General features: G+C 51.3%; 1 protein-coding gene across 1 annotated transcript in view; it reads left to right on the top strand.

Moving 5' to 3' along the window:
* Positions 16,793-16,927, top strand: part of KIAA0930 (KIAA0930 ortholog) — a 44,228-nt gene continuing 44,093 nt past the window's right edge. Inside the window, exon 1 of the mRNA XM_018048896.1 lies at positions 16,793-16,921. Within this exon, the coding sequence (XP_017904385.1) occupies positions 16,858-16,921 (64 nt within the window). The 5' untranslated portion in view covers positions 16,793-16,857. The remainder of the gene's footprint in view (positions 16,922-16,927) is intronic.

Raw genomic sequence — 16,927 nt, 5'->3', positions numbered from 1 at the left:
TATTTTTTTGAGCTCCAAAAACACTGCAGATGGTGACTGCAGCCATGAAATTAAAAGATGCTTACTCCTTGGAAGAAAAGTGATGACCAACTTAGATAGTATATTCAAAAGCAGAGACATTACTTTGCCGACTAAGGTCCGTCTAGTTAAGGCTATGGTTTTTCCTGTGGTCATGTATGGATGTGAGAGTTGGACTGTGAAGAAGGCTGAGCGCCCAAGAATTGATGCTTTTGAAGTGTGGTGTTGGAGAAGACTCTTGAGAGTCCCTTGGACTGCAAGGAGATCCAACCAGTCCATTGAGAAGGAGATCAGCCCTGGGATTTCTTTGGAAGGAATGATGCTAAAGCTGAAACTCCAGTACTTTGGACACCTGATGCGAAGAGTTGACTCACTGGAAAAGACGCTGATGGTGGGAGGGATTGGGGGCAGGAGGAGAAGGGGACGACCCAGGATGAGATGGCTGGATGGCATCACGGACTCAACGGACGTGAGTCTGAGTGAACTCTGGGAGATGGTGATGGACAGGGAGGCCTGGCGTGCTGCGATTCATGGGGTCGCAAAGAGTCAAACATGACTGAGCGACTGGACTGAACTGGTGGACCATATAGCTCACCCGGCCTTCCTGTCCATCACCAACTCCTGGAACTCGCTCAAACTCACATCCATTGAGTTGACGATGCCACCCAAGCATCTCATCCTCTGCCGCCCTCTCCTCCTGCCCTCAGTCTTCCCCAGCATCAGGGTCTTCTGCTCTCTTGGCTGTCACGGAAAGCTTCCTTGAACATTCATGTACGAGTCTCTGTAGGTGTGTGTGGTTCTGTTTCTCTTGGGTAAATCCTAGGAGTGGAATGGTTGGGTCATGTGGAAGGAGCATGTTTAACTTCTTAAGGAGCTGCCCACTGTTTTCCAAAGCAGATGTACGTTTACAGTCCCATCAGCCGTGTATGAAGGTTCCTATTTTTCCACATCCCTGACAACACTTGGGATGATCAGTTTTTTTTTTTTTTTAAAGGGAGTCTTTGGTATTTATTTTCCTGATTTTTTAGGTGTTTGGCTGTGCTGGGTCTTGGTTGTGGCACACAGGATCTTTAGTGTGGCACGTGAACTCGGTTGCAGCAGATGGGATCTAGTTTCATCAAACCCAGGACCCATGAAGTCTTAACCACTGGACCACCAGGGAAGTCCCCAAACGGTCAGGCTTTCGTTCTGGCCAATCAGACACGGGCGCGGTGCAGCTTCCTCATGAGAACTCACTCCCTAAGCCCTCACGCTGTTGCGCTTCTCTTCATGGGCTCCTTTGTCAGCCCTGTATATTCTCTGGTGAAAGGTTTATTCGAACCTTTGGCCCATTAAGTGAGAAGTGGGTTGTCTGTCTTCTTACTCTCTAGCCATAAGGGTTCTTTTTATGTTCGAGATCACACAGTTTCAATGGAGGCAGTATTGCCCCCGAGGGGGTGAAAATTGGTTTTGAGGACGTGAAAAAAAAAATACTCTTTTAATGTGGAAAGCATGAACACATGTACCGCACAGAAGCAGAATCTGTGCTGTTAAAATTTCATGGGAGCAATTAGGGAGGAAAATGCCTGAAAAGGCTCCGTGGCGGAGAGAGGGGTGAAAAAGGCTGAGAATCATTGTTGTAGATACAAGTCCTTTGTTGGATATTTTGCAAAGAGGAAAATTTGTAAATTTGGAATAAGTCCAATCTATCAGTTGTGCACTCTAGGGCTTCCCAGGCGGCGCTAGCAGTAAAGAATGCGCCTGCCAATGCATTAGAGTGTACTATTCTATAACGGAAATGTTTGCCTGAGTCACTCAAGGTCACTAAGATTTTCTCCCATGTTCTCTCCTAGAAGTTTCATAGTTTTAACTATTCCATTTAGGTCTATGATCCATCTCACAGACCTAAAGAGATCAAAGTAAAAAAAAAAAAATTCTTGGCATCTGGACATCCAAACTGATCCAACAGTGCTTGTTGAAGCACTTTTCTGTCCCTGCTGAATTGCTTTGCTTTCCAACCTCTGTCAAAAATCAGTTGACCAGGAGCTCCCTGGTGGCTCAGTGGTAAAGAAGCCACCTGCCAATGCAGGAGATACGGGTTCGATCCCTGATCCGGGAGGATCCCACCTGCTGCAGAGCAACTAAGCCCAGGAGCCCAGCTGCTGAGCCCGTGCTGTGGAGCCAGGGAGCTGCAGCCCCTGAAGCCTGAGTGCCTACACCCTGCGCTCAGCGACAAGAGGGAGCTGCGCTCTCCGCAGCCAGAGAAAAGCCGGCAGAGCCCAGAACAAACAAGTAAATGACTAAAAAAATCAATCGATTGTACATGTGTGAGTCTACTTCTGGACTTTCCGTTCTGTTCCGACTAACTCAAATATCTTTAGTATATTGTGCAGACCAAAGAGAAGCTGGTCTTCGGTCGGCCTGCTCTGGGCCCTGCCCGTCTCTCTCTGTCTCCCACGCAGGCCTCCTTGGCTGCCTTAGCCAGGCACCTCCTGACTCAGGGCCGCAGTTGCGCCTGCGTCCTGGCCCCACACCCTCTTCCCTGAGATGGCCTCCTGGTCCGTGTCACCTTCTCTGAGAGGGAGACCCCTGCTCGCAGGCAGCCCTGGCCCCTCTCCATGGCATCATGGTGTTGGTTTGGTTTTAGGAAAACTCAGTGAAGTCTGCGGACTTCCCTGGGAGCTCAGCTGGTAAAGAATCCGCCTGCAATGCGGGAGACCTGGGTTCAATCCCTGGGTTGGGAAGATGCCCTGGAGTAGGGAAAGGCTACCCACTCCAGTATTCTGGCCTGGAGAATTCCATGGACTGTATAGTCCAGGGTTTCGCAAACAGTTGGACACGACTGAGTGACTTTCACTCTCACTTTCAGTGAGGTCTGCCGGCGTCAGATCACACAGGCTGTGCAGACAGTGATGAAGACCTGGGGTTTTGTTCCATGTGAGATGGAAGCAGGAGTGGAGGAACCAGACCTCAGTTTCGGGAATGTCGCTTGGGGTGCTTCGTGGAGGTGGTCTGAAGGGAGCAGCGTGGAGGCCCTGGCCAGCACGTGGACCCCGCCAGCCGTGGTCCCGTCATCAGAGCCATCCCTCCCTTTGACAGCAGCGCCGACAGGAGGAAGGGAGCTCTGGTCACCCTCCCTCCCGGCTCTCGGGCGCTGAGAATCGGGGAAGGTAGGAGCTGGGTGTCCTGAGGAGGGGTGGCGGGTGGCTAGTGCCCCCTGCTGCCTGCTGGAGTAGCAGCACCCCTGTGGCGCCCCCTTGGGGCCAGGCCCTTTGGCCATCAACTCCCCTCTGGCCAGCAGGGGCTCGCAAACCCCTCTGATGGTGGCACAGTGGCTCACCCACAGCCTGGTCCACTCCTGTGCCCACCGACTCAGTGTGTGCTTATTGAGCACCTACAAAGTGCCGGCTCGGGGCCAGGTGGTGGGGTATCCCAGCACCTGATGGAGGGCAGACGTCCCTGCTCTCAGGGCCGCAGGCTGTTGGGAGAGTGAGAGAGCAGTCAAGGAGGCACCCCCTGAATGGGTCGCTGTGAACTGGGGGGTTGCTCCGAAGGATAAGACTGGGGCAGGGCAGACACAGGGGTCCAGAGATCAGATGAGATAAGACTTGGACCTGCTTCGGGGATTCCTGGGGGCTTCCCCGGGGACTGATGGCTGGACTGCATGGGAAGGTGCAAAGAAGTTCCAGGAGGAGGAAAAGGCAGACCAGTAGGTCCCCTGGAGGGAAGGAGGAGGGCTCATGGGGGCCTCTGAAGGGCTGATGGGGAGGCAAGGGTGGGGTCCCGAGAGCTGGGGAAGGGAGAGGCCGCCGGGTGAAGGCAAGGGCTCTGGCTGCACTTTATCCGGGCCACCAAGCCCTGCACCATGACCTCTTCGTGACCTTTGGACTCTGTCCTCTCTCTTCCTCATTCCCAAAGGACAGCCCCAGCCCAGGGCTCCCGGCCCCTCCCCTGACCTCCTGCAGCAGCCTCCTTCCCCTCACCGGCCTCTCTGACTCCGGTCCCCATGGGTTCTCGGTGGCCCTTCTTGCACACTCACAGCTGAGATCACGCCCTTACCTGGGACTCCCTGGGCTCTCGGGGCAGCTCTGGGAGGGCAGGAACCACCTGAGACCCACCTGTTCCTGGGTCCTCAGAGAGCGCTGGGGGCAAAGTTGCAGATACTACCATGGTTTGAGACGTTTCTGTGATCTGAAACCTGCAGCCATACTGAGAGAAGCGATCATTTAAGATAGAAGCTTGTGACAATAAAGAGGTGATTTTTTTCTCCCCCCACTCAAGTCCACCAATCTCCTGAATTCTATCTACCGACCCCAGGGTGAAGGGCTGGAGCTCTGTCCGTAACGAGGCGTAATTCAGTGCACTTGGAGCAGGGCAGCCTCACCAAGAAAGGAGAAAAGGGAGCTGTAGCCACACATTCAGCAGGGCCACCTGCAGGGCGGGAGGACAGACTGGGCCAGGAAGACAGTTCACTGCCAGCCAGCCTAGAAGAGCCAAAGGACTGGAGCTTCAGCTTCAGCATCCGTCCTTCCAGTGAACACCCGGGACTGGTCTCCTTCAGAATGGACTGGTTGGATCTCCTTGCAGTCCAAGGGACTCTCAAGAGTCTTCTCCAACACCACAGTTCAAAAGCATCCATTCTTCGGCGTTCAGCTTTCTTCACAGTCCAACTCTCACATCCATACATGACCACTGGAAAAACCACAGCCTTGACTAGACGGACCTTTTGTTGGCAAAGTGATGTCTCTGCTTTTTAATATGCTGTCTAGGTTGGTCATAGCTTTTCTTCCAAGGAGCAAGTGTCTTTGAATTTCATGGCTGCAGTCACGTGCTAGCACCTCAGCTGAGTTCGAGGGTCAGAGGGCATTCTAGGCAGACAGCACCCCATGGGTGACCCCGGGGCAGGTCCCACCTCTCTGGACCTCCGTCCCTGCTCTGTGTGGTGGCAGGCTGATCCCCAGGCCTCTCAGGGCCCGTGGTTCATCCCTGGTAAGAAGACTCTGGCAGTCAACGTGCCATTGAAGTGTCCCCCTTGGTTAGTGACGCTTGTGGTGAACCTGCCCTCAGACTCTCAGATGAGCAAAGACAGAAATGCCTCTCAACTGGCTCTGGGGGGAAGGGGCGGGTTCTGGCTCCTGTGCCCGGCAGGCTGGGCTTCCCTTAGTGTCCTGCAGCCCTGCTCTCCTCTGTGTGGGTTCCGTTCTCTACTCTCATCACTGCACAGACAACCCGAGCCCTGGGGTCAGCTCAGCTGGACCAGCCATGGACCAATCACTGCCGCCGGGGAGATACTATGTTCTGATGGGCAGGCCAGCTCAAGTGCTCACTTGACATGGACCAAAACAGGGGCTGGTGGGTCCCAGGCAGATTCAAGGACCAAGGTAAGAAGATGGTGGACTCCATCAGAAGGATGTTTCGTCCACAAAAGTAGCAGAAACCACTCCAAGAGGTTGAACTGTGGCCCCTCAGTGCCCCCCACGGATATGTCCACCTCTCAGAACCTGTGAACGTGCGTGACTTTATGGGGCAAAGTCTTTGTGGATATAATGAAATCAAGGCTCCTGACACGAGAGCAACCTGGGTTTAGGGTGGAGCCTGAATCCAATGTCAAATGCTCTTATAACAGGGAGGCAGGACTTCTCTGCTGGTCTTGTGGTTAGAAATCCACCTGCCAGTGCAGAGGACACAGGTTGGATCCCCAGAAGAGCCCACGTGGCTGGCGCACCAGTTACTGAGCCCGTGCTCTAGAGCCTGCGCTCCGCGACAAGAGAAGCCACCGCAAGCAAAAGCCGCCACACCACAGCTAGAGGGACCCAGCCCCAAGCCGGGCCTGGAGCCCCGGGTGCTGGAAGAGGCAGGAGGAAGTCCTCCGTTAAGAGGGAACGCAGCCCTGCTGGTGCTTGGGTTCCGATTTCTGGCCTCTGGAACCATGAGGGAATCCATTTCTGTTGCAAGCCAGCCAATTTGTGGTCATTTGTGATGGCAGGCACAGGAAATTAACACATCCACCCCAGTCTCTTGTGATGCCCCTTGCAATCCCCAAGGGTTGAGTCTACATGGAGGTGGGCCTCCAACATGCCCAAACTTTGTCTCTGATCCAGCCCCTCACCTGCCACTCCTAGGATGGACCACTGCCCCCAACATTCCCGTCAGAAAAGGACAAAGGTGGGTGTGAATAGCTGTTGGGCTCTAGACACTCTGCAATGAGGCTTGTAAAGTAGGTGTTAGATAAGTACATCGATACAACTGAAGGGAGACCCAGACACACACTCACTGCCTCTTTGCAAGGCTCAGGGAAATAGATCCCAGTGTGTGCTGTGCTCTGGCCCTGTGAATAAGCCACTTAATATCTTTGAGCCTCAGTTTTCTCACCTGTAAAATGGGGATGATGCAATTGCAGTCCTGCAGTTAGATTGAGGGTTAAATGAGCTGGATACAATGAACTCGGCACAGTGCTAGGTGTTTAAGAAGAGCTGTTTTGGGACTTCCCTGGCCATCCAGCGGTTAAGACTCCATGCTTCAAGGGGCAAGGGTTCCATCCCTGTCAGGGAACCAGGATCCCACATAAACGGTTCAGTTCAGTTCAGTCGCTCAGTCGTGTCCAACTCTTTGTGACCCCAAGGACAGCAGCATGCCAGGCTTCCGTGTCCATTACTAACTCCTGAAGCTTAGTCAAACTCATGTCCGTCGAGTTGGTGATGCCATCCAACCATGTCATCCTCTGTCGTCCCCTTCTCCTCCCACCTTCAGTCTTTCCCAGCATCAGGGTCTTTTCAAATGAGTCAGTCCTTTGTATCAGGTGGCCAAAGTATTGGAGCTTCAGCTTTAGCATCAGTCCTTCCAATGTATTCAGGAATGATTTCCTTTAGGATGGACTGGTTGGATCTCCTTGCAGTCCAAGGGACTCTCAAGAGTCTTCTCCAACACCACACTTCAAAAGCATCAGTTCTTTGGCGCTCAGCTTTCTTTATAGTCCAAGTTTCACATCCCCATACATGACCACTGGAAAAACCATAGCTTTCACAAGATGGACCTTTGTTGGCAAAGTGATGTCTCTGCTTTTTAATATGCTGTCTAGGATGGTCAAAGATTTTCTTTCCAGGAGCAAGTGTCTTTTAATTTCATGGCTGCAGTCACCATCTGCAGTGATTTTGGAGCCCAAGAATATAAAGTCTCTCACTGTTTCCCCATCTATTTGCCATGAAGTGATGAGACTGGATATCATGATCTTAGCTTTCTGAATGTTGAGCTTTAAGCCAACTTTTTTTACTCTCTTCTTTCACTTGCATCAAGAGGCTCTTTAGCTCTTCTTCACTTTCGGCCATAAGGGTGGTGTCATCTGCATATCTGAGGTTATTGATATTTCTCCCGGTAATCTTGATTCCAGCTTGTGCTTCTTCCAGCCCAGCGTTTCTCATGATGTACTCTGCATATAAGTTAAATAAGCAGGGTGACAATATACAGCTTTGACATACTCCTTTTCCTATTTGGAACCAGTGTGTTGTTCCATGTCCCATTTTAACTGTTGCTTCTTGACCTGAATACAGATTTCTCAAGAGGCAGATTAGGTGGTCTGGTATACCCATCTCTTTCAGAATTTTCCACAGTTTATTGTGATCCACACAGTCAAAGGCTTTGGCGAAGTTACTAAAGCAGAAGTAGATGTTTTTCTGGAACTCTCTTGCTTTTTCGATGATCCAGTGGATGTTGGCAATTTGATCTCTGGTTCCTCTGCCTTTTCTAAGACCAGCTTGAACATCTGGAAGTTCACGGTTCACATATTGTTGAAGCCTGGCTTGGAGAATTTTGAGCATTATTTTGCAAGAGTGTGAGATGAGTGCAATTGTGTGGTCGTTTGAACATTCTTTGGCATTGCCTTTCTTTGGGATTGGAATGAAAGCTGACCTTTTCCAGTCCTGAGGCCACTGCTGAGTTTTCCAAATTTGCTGGCATATTGAGTGCAGCACTTTCACAGCATCATCTTTTAGGATTTGAAATAGCTCAACTGGAATGCCATCACCTCCACTAGCTTTGTTCATAGTGATGCTTAAGGCCCACTTGACTTCACATTCCAGGATATCTGGCTCTAGGTGAGTGATCACACCATTGTGGTTATCTGGGTCATGAAGATATTTTTGTATTGTTCTTCTGTGTGTTCTTGCCATCTCTTCTTAATATCTTCTGCTTCTGTTAGGACCATACCCCTCTGTCCTTTATCGAGCCCATCTTTGCATGAAATGTTCCCTTGGTATCTCTAATTTTCTTGAAGAGATCTCTAGTCTTTCCCATTCTGTTGTTTTCCTCTATTTCTTTGCATTGGTCACTGAGGAACGCTTTCTTATCTCTCCTTGCTATTCTTTGGAACTCTGCATTCAAATGGGCATATCTTTTCTCCTTTGCCTTTGGCTTCTCTTCTTTTCTCAGCTATTTGTAAGGCCTCCTCAGACAGCCATTTTGCGTTTTTGCATTTCTTTTTCTTGGGGATGGTCTTAATCACTGCCTCCTGTACATGTCACGAATCTCCGTCCATAGTTCTTCAGGCACTCTATGAGATCTAATGCCTTGAATGTATTGGTCACTTCCATTGTATAATCGTAAGAGATTTGATTTAGGTCATGCCTGAATGGTCTAGTGGTTTCCCCTATTTTCTTCCATTTAAGCCTGAATTTGGCAATAAGGAATTCATGATCTGAGCCACAGTCAGCTCCCAGTATTGTTTTTGCTAACTGTTTAGAGCTTCTCCATCTTTGGCTGCAAAGAATATAATCAATCTGATTTGGATGTTGACCGTGCAGTGTCCCCTCTCCTTCCTCCACCCAGCTCCACCCCCGGTGGACTGCGACCCATGCTGTGGGTCACCGGGGATGACAGGACCGTTTGCAGGCATTTGTTGGCCTCCGTGTAGTTCTTGCTTTTGGAGGCTCTGTCCACACAGTCCCAAACATTAAGGTAGCCTTATAAAATGTAGTCTTTTTTCAAAAACAGATTCTGAAAAGATTTTAAAATAATTTTTCACTTGAATTGACTTGGTTCCTTGACCCTGCCTTTGATGACCTTGGAGCAGATGTGTGACCTCTCTGGGCCTCCTGGCTCCTCCATGAAAGAGCAATAATGGTGTTCCTGAGTCGCAGGGTCCAATGTCAGCATTTGTAAAGTCATGAAACAGTGCCCCGCACATAGCAGACATGTGCAGGCATGTCGGCTACACAAGATAAATTACCGGCAATGTTTCATTTCTGATTTCTCATCAATGATCTGAATGCTCAGGATTCTTGTTACTTGAGCGTCCTCGATGTAGTGAAACTAGTGAAACTTTCATAATTACCAAATCAAAAATAATGATGACGTAATGCCACATCCTAGAGGGATTTGTTGTTGCTGTTGTTCAGTTGCTCAGTCGTGTCCAACTCTTTGCGGCCCCATGGACAGCAGCACGCCAGGCCTCACTGTCCACCACCAACTCCCAGAGCTTGCTCAAACTCGTGTCCATTGAGTCAGTGACGCCATCCGCTATCTCAGCCTCTGTCACTCCCTTCTCCTCCTTCCCTCAATCTTTCCCAGCATCAGGGTCTTTTCCAATGAGTCGGCTCTTTGCCTGTAGGTATTTAATGAAGCATTATTTATTCATTTGGCTGTGTTGGGTCTTCGTTGCAGCGCCTGGGCTTAGTTGCCCTCAGGCATGGGGGATCTTAGTTCCCTGACCAGGCATCACATCTGTGTTCCCTGCATTGTAAGGCAGATTCTTAACCAGTGGACCACCAGGGAAGTCCCAGTAAAGCATCTTCTAAAGTTCACCTTTTTTTTCCCCTATTTGCAGTAGTACACAATGTTGGTTGTTAATACAAGTTCTATCACCCCAAGGGACAAAGGCTGCATTCATAGCCAAGGGAAGTGACCTCCAGGCAGGAGCTCTGAGAGTCTGGAAGAGTGGGGGAAAGGAGGGCAGGCTCTCTAGCTCTCTGCCGGGCTCACCCAAGCTGTCCTCCGATCATGTCCGGGCTGGACAGGCCCCAGGGGACATATAGTTCAGCTTCCATTGACGGACGGGAGCCTGGGGCTCTGGAGCAAAAGGGACTTGCGCAGGTACAAAGTGTGTGGTCCCAGGTCTCCCGCCGGATGAACACATTTCTTTCCCTATTTCAACCCCTTCCACATCCAGCACAGCCCACGACACCTCCCGCATCCCTATCCCAGGTACAATTGTTCTTCCCAGGAACAACCCACTGCCTGGCAGTTGAAGAAAGGCTTCTCCTTTCCAAACTTGTCATCAAACATGCATTCTCGAAGAGGCCTTCCCGCCCCAAACCACAAAAAATGGACTCACTAATGCCAGACGGTGTGTGAGTTGCTGTCTCTCCCTTCCTGGCTCCAGGGTTCCAGTCCAGACTCCAGGTCCAACTTGCTTTGCGACTTTAAGCGTGACTCAGCCTCTCTGGGTTTCATGTGTCTTACTTAACATGGAAGAGAACACCAGTTGCCTCTCGGGGCTGAGGATAATCCTTGTCCACATTCATGAAGCTTTGGACATCAGGCGGCTTCTCAAGTAATGTTAGTTAGGTATCTTCCCAACCCCCAACCGTCTCCAGCACTTCCTCTTTCAAAATCGCTGAATTCCTTTCTTTTCCCCAACGTGTCGGTGCCTAATAATAATTTTAAGGTTATCCCTTCTGGGGGAATTTTAACAGAGATCTATTTTTAAAAAGTGGAGTGCTTAAGTTGGAGTTTCTGCCAACAGATGAGGATGAGAGACTATTTCTTGTGCTAGGTGGATGGCGGAAAGGGGGCCAGAGGATAAGAGAGGAGGTGGTTGGACCCTTCCAGGTCGCCTCTCTGTCTCGGTAGCAGGTGAGAAGCACCCAGCGTTGGAGGAGCTGTTGCAGTCTTGATCTGGGGACGGTTGGGTTTAAATTTCCTGATGAAAAAAAAAAAGGCGGAAGAACCGGAGTTCCAAGAACCTGAGTCACAAGAAGGGAGAAGTCAGGCTAGGAAGCTGCTGACAACACACTCACATGACCGAAAAAAACTTTTAACAGATTCTCAAGGGAGACTAAGAGAGCCTTTGAACCTGCCCCTTGGGCCTTCTGTTCATCCACCCAAGAAGAGGTTATTTATTCCTGATCTACCTCCAGAAATATTGTCTTTTCTTCTTGGGGACTAAGCAGAAAAGATGAACAATTGGTTCCAACTATGAAGCAACAGTTAAAACTGGACATGGAGCAACAGACTGGTTCCAAGTAGGAAAAGGAGCACGTCAAGGCTGTATATTGTCACCCCGCTTATTTAACTTATATGCAGAGTACATCATGAGAAATGCTGGGCTGGAAGAAGCACAAGCTGGAATCAGGATTGCCAGGAGAAATATCAATAACCTCAGATATGTAATGACACTACCCTTATGGCAGAAAGTGAAGAGGAACTAAAGAGCCTCTTGATGAAAGTGAAAGAGGAGAGTGAAAAAGTTGACTTAGAGCTCAACATTCAGAAAACGAAGATCATGGCATCCAATCCCATCACTTCCTTGCAAATAGATGAGGAAACAGTGGAAACAGTGGCTGACTTTATTTTTCTGGGCTCCAAAATCACTGCAGATAGTGATTGCAACCATGAAATTAAAAGACGCTCACTCCTTGGAAGGAATGACCAACCTAGACAGCATATTAAAAAGCAGACATTACTTTGTCAACAAAGGTCCATCTAGTCAAGGCTATGGTTTTTCCAGTAGTCATGTATGGATGTGAGAGTGTGACTATAAAGAAAGCTGAGTGCTGAAGAATTGATGCTTTTGAACTGTGGTGTTGGAGAAGACTCTTGAGAGTCCCTTGGACTGCAAGGAGATCCAACCGGTCCATCCTAAAGGAAATCAGTCCTGAATATTCATTGGAAGGACTGATGTCGAAGCTGAAACTCCAGTACTTTGGCCACCTGATGCAAAGAGCTGACTCATTGGAAAAGATCCTGATGCTGGGAAAGACTGAGGGCAGGAGGAGAAGGGGAGGACAGAGGATGAGATGGTTGGATGGTATCACCGACTCGATGGACACGGGTTTGGGTGGACTCTGGGAGTTGGTCATGGACAGGGAGGCCCCTGGGGTTCATGGGGTCGCAAAGAGTTGGACACGACTGAGTGACTGAACTGAACTGAACTGATAGACTCACAGAACATTGGAAATCCAGGAAGGTGCTTAGAGATCACCCGGTCCCATGGGCCATTATATGGAAAATAAATGATGCTCAGAGAATAGAATGTTGGCGGCCAGGGGCCAGCATCAGGACTGCTGGCTTCTCTGATGACCAGTCCCTGCGAGAAGAGTTCTCTGGGCGCATTTGTTCCTGACACTGACAGGCTCTTTGAATCAGATCAGCCCCAAATATTGAGAGAGAAAAACATGAACCACCAATGCCATCGTCCCTTGTATACACAGCATGGCGTTCGGGTCTATGGGCACAGATGTCAGGGAACGAAGCAACTGACCTAAGAAAGCAGACCGCTTGTGGTTGATTTTCCTCTGCACTTTGCTTGATTGCTGCTCTAATGATGTTTGCAAAATAAACCTTGGGGAAAGAAGTGCTTGAGTAGAAAGTTTATATGATTCCCTTCATCTCAGGTTTGCCCACTGCATTGGTTTTCTGTGGCTAACAACAAACTACAGGTTAGAAGTAAGACTGGGGGAGGTGGGGAGGAGATGGGTTAAAAGTAAGGTGCAGGGAAGGCTGTGCTCTTTTCTGGAATCTCTGGCAGAGAATCTGTTTCCTGGCCTTTTCCAGCTTCTGGAAGCTGCCTGCATCCCTTGACTCGTGGTCCCTTCCTTCACCTTCAAGACCAGCAGCACTGCACTTATCTGATCACTTTTCTGTCATCACCTCTCTGACTACAGCCGGGAAACCTCCAATTTTAAGAACATACGTGGGGATTTCTCTGGTGGTCCAGTGGCTAAGACTCTTAATGCAGGAGACCTGGGCTCAATCCCTGGTCAGGGAACTAGATCTCTCACGCTGCAACTGAGAGTTCAACTGCCACGACTGAAAGGTCCCATGTGCCGCAACTAAGACCCAGGACAGTCGAATAAATTAATAATAATAATAATAGAAGAATGTGTGTGATTGCATTGGGTAAACATGGGTAATTTGGGAAACTTTCTCCATCTCAAGATCCTTAACCTAATCACATTTGGGAAGGCTCTTTTTTTTTTTTTTTTTTTTTTTACCATGTAAGGTAATATATATTTACAAATTCCAGGGATTAGGGTTGGGCATTTCTGGGGACCATTGTTCTGCCTACATGTTCTTTTTCCCCCTCAGTGGTGTCTCTAAAAATACACCCAATTCTTTGCAGAAAAGAACATTTTCATTGTCATGGAAAATACGGCTACACCAAAATTCTTTCAAAGACTTTAAATCTTTTTATCTTTAATTCTATTTAACATTCTGCATATGTACAGAAAAGTGTGTAACTCATCAAGTTACAGTATGAGTTTTATAAACCGGCCGCACCGATGTAAGCAGCATGCACATCAAGAAGCAGAGCACGCCCTGGGCGCCCAGAAACCCGGCTCACGGCCGCTTCAAGTCCAAGGTATTAGTCAACATTTGTTGACATTAAAAAATTTCCTATGTGGGCAATACTTGGAGTATGATTGAATGAAAAGGAAAGAACCCAAGGGCTGTTCATTTCTTCATTCGATGAGTATTTTCTGGCACCTCTCCTGGGCTGGATGCCAGGGAAAATGGGATGAGCTGATTGGACGAGGGTCCTATGGCACAGAAGCAATAGAGGCAACTGTGTGTGTGTGTGTGTGTGTGTGTGTGTGTGTGTGTGTGTGTGTGTGTGTGTGTGTGTGTGTGTGGTGGGGGGTGAGGGGGTGGGAAGGAAGTTTGAGAAAGAGATGAAAATACAAGTGCATTGGCCAGGCCTAATCAGAAGGCTTCCCGTAGAATGTAGGCCCTGAAGGTGAACACACAGAGGAGAAGAAAGGATTTCCAGCAAGGCGGGGGCACAAACGAAGGAGTGTCAGCGGGGTCGGGTGGAGTCGGGTGGAGTCAGGGGAAACAAAGAAAGAGATGACCATTGGACTTGCCAGCCTATGAGCCCTTGCTCAGTCATTCCCGTGTCCTATTTCATTTTTTAAAGACTTTCTCACGAACATTTTATTTATTTTGGCTGCGCTGGGTCTTGGTCGTGGTGCTCGGGGGGCTTCTCCTGTTGCAGAACACGAGCCCTAGAACATGGGATCAGTATTTGTGACCCATGGGCATCGTTGCTCCGTGGCATGTGAGATCCTAGCTCCCTGAACAGGGAAGTCCCCCCACTTCCCATTTTACCAGCCCCAAGTCCTGGCAGTCTGGACTCAGCATCAGAACCGTAGTGCTCAGGCCAGTGTCTTCCTTTCAAAGATGGGGATACACACACACACACACACACACACACACACACACAGACACAAGCACACGCACACGCACACGCACACGCACACGGCCGATCATTGGCTTCATCAGTTCTTTCCCTCCACATGCCTCTACAGAGCCTCCCAAACCCCACCCTCGCTATGCCTGGTGCGGGCACACAGGGGTCAGACCCCCGCCCTGCCAAAGTAGCCGCGAGGCCTGAAGCAGGACCCAGAGCACCTGCTTCTCCCGCACCCCGCGGTCCCTCACTGCCTCCTCCACCCCCTGTTCCCTGCCAGGCCTCTCAGTCATTCTTCATGTGCTCAATTCACGGGCACCTACTCCGTGGTGGGCCATGTTCCAGGCACAGGGAGTACAGCGGTGCAGAAGACAGGCCCCTCCCTCAGTGGGGACGTCAGACAATAATAAACAGAACACAGAGCTCTATAATGTAGTGTCAGCAGAGGTAAGAGATGTGTGTGAAGAAAAATGAAGCAGGATGGGGACTTCCGTGGTCGTCTAGTGGCTGAGACTCTCAGCTCCCAATGCAGGGGACCTGGGATGGATCTCTGGTCAGGGAACTAGATCCCACATGCCGCAACTAAGAGTTTAAATGCCCCAACTAAAGATACTGCATGCTGCAACAAAGACTGAAGATCCCACGTGCTGCAACTGAGATCCAAGGAAGCCAAATAAATAAATGAGAAACAAACAAACAGGATGAAGGGGTTGAGGGGAGGGAAGGTGGTCTTTGAAGTTAGGTGGTTGGGGAAGCTCTTTGAGGAGGTGACACTGGGACCCAAATAAGACGAAGAAGCTTGAGTTACAAGGCTGGGGGACAGTTACAAGGATGGTCTGTGGACAGAGATTGGCGTGACCGCAGGGGGACGTCCTTGGAGATTTAGCGAGTGGGGAAATGCCAGTTTCTCCCTCTCCATGTCCGTCTCCCTAGTCTGCAGAAATGGGTCACCAGGGGTGAGATCAGGGAAGGCCCTCTAGCTGCTTCCCTCCCAGATCTTCCTCTCAGTGGAAGCCAGCACAGGGACCGATGCCCACTGGACCTTGGTCTTTATCAGGATCACAAGTCCAGCTGATCTCAACTCCCTGCCCCCAACCCCCTCGGTTCAGTTCAGTTCGATAGCTCAGTCATGTCCGACTCTTTGTGACCTCATGGACCGCAGCATGCCAGGCCTCTCTGTCCATCACCAACTCCTGGAGTTTACCCAAACTCATGTCCATTGAGTAGGTGACACTATACAACCATCTCATCCTCTGTCCTCCCGTTCTCTTCCTGCCTTCAATCTTTCCCAGCATCAAGGTCTTTTCAAATGAGTCAGCTCTTCGCATCAGGTGGCCAAAATATTGGAGCCTCAGCTTCAGCATCAGTCCTTCCAATGAACACTCAGGACTGATCTCCTTTAGGATGGACTGAATGGATCTCCTTGCAGTCCAAGGGACTCTCAAGAGTCTTCTCCAACCCCCTTGTACCTAGTTAATACTCAGAGACACCCCATCGCACGGCTGAGGAAGCAGGCTTTCTCAGTACCCTGCACTGTGGCAGGCGAAGGAGGCTGCAGCGGCAGGAAGGGCTTTTCCACTGTCCCCCACCCCATCACGTGAGACCTGTTTCTGGGGGAGGGGTGACCCCTTTCTGGGTTATGAAGAGGAAGTTGGCAGCGGAAACCGGTACTGACAACTTGATTGAGGAGAGAAGGGTGACAACAGGGAGGGCAAGTGACAAATTCAGTCTCTCACGGGGCAGCGCGTAGGGTGTGGAGCCGGCCGGGTTGGTCCCCCGCGGCAGGTCACAGGCGGGTGACCCGGGGCGTGGCCTGAGACGGGGGCGTGATCTGGGCGTGTCTGGGGTGAGGCCTGGGAGCCAGGGGCGGGGCCTCTGTGATCAGGGGGCGGGGCCTGGAGGATGGTGGCAGGATCTGGGTGGGTGGGTGTGGCCTGAGGGTGGGAAGGGGAGGGACCTCGACGGTAGGGGGCGGGGCCTGAGGGACGGTGGCGGGATCTGGATGGTTGGGGTGTGGTCTAAGGGCGGGTAGAGGCGGGGCTGGGGCGGGACCCGGAAGGCTTGGGGGCGGGGCAGGGCGGGGCCGGGCGGGGCCGGCGGCGGCCTGGAGGCGCGCAGGCGGTGTGTCAGCGACGCGGAGGTGCGCTGGTTTCGCCGGGCTCGGCGGGAGGCGACGGCGGCGGCGACGCGCACAAAGGCGGATTGTGGCTTCTCTGGTGCTGGCGGCGGGCGGCGCCGGGGCGGGGTCGGCGGGGCGCGCCCGGGGCCCCCGCGGGCACCGCGGCGCGGGCGATGAGTCGGGGCCCGGCATGGCCTCCGCGCGGCCGCCGGGCCGGGCCTGCGCCGCTGTGCCCGCGCCCGCGGGGCTCCGGGCCGGGCCGCCCGCCCTCCCGGCCGCCGCCGCCGTCTCCCCCGAGCCTGCGGGCGGCGCGGAGGCCGAGGAGCGCTCGCTGCAGCACATGCTGCGCGCCATAGCCGAGGAGCGCGGCCGCGTCAGCCTGCGCCGCGAGGTCTGCGGCCTCGGTGAGT

Source organism: Capra hircus, chromosome 5 (assembly GCF_001704415.2).
Source record: "Capra hircus breed San Clemente chromosome 5, ASM170441v1, whole genome shotgun sequence".
In the NCBI taxonomy this organism is placed as follows: Eukaryota; Metazoa; Chordata; class Mammalia; order Artiodactyla; family Bovidae; genus Capra; species Capra hircus.
This window is presented reverse-complemented; position numbering and strand designations above follow the sequence as displayed.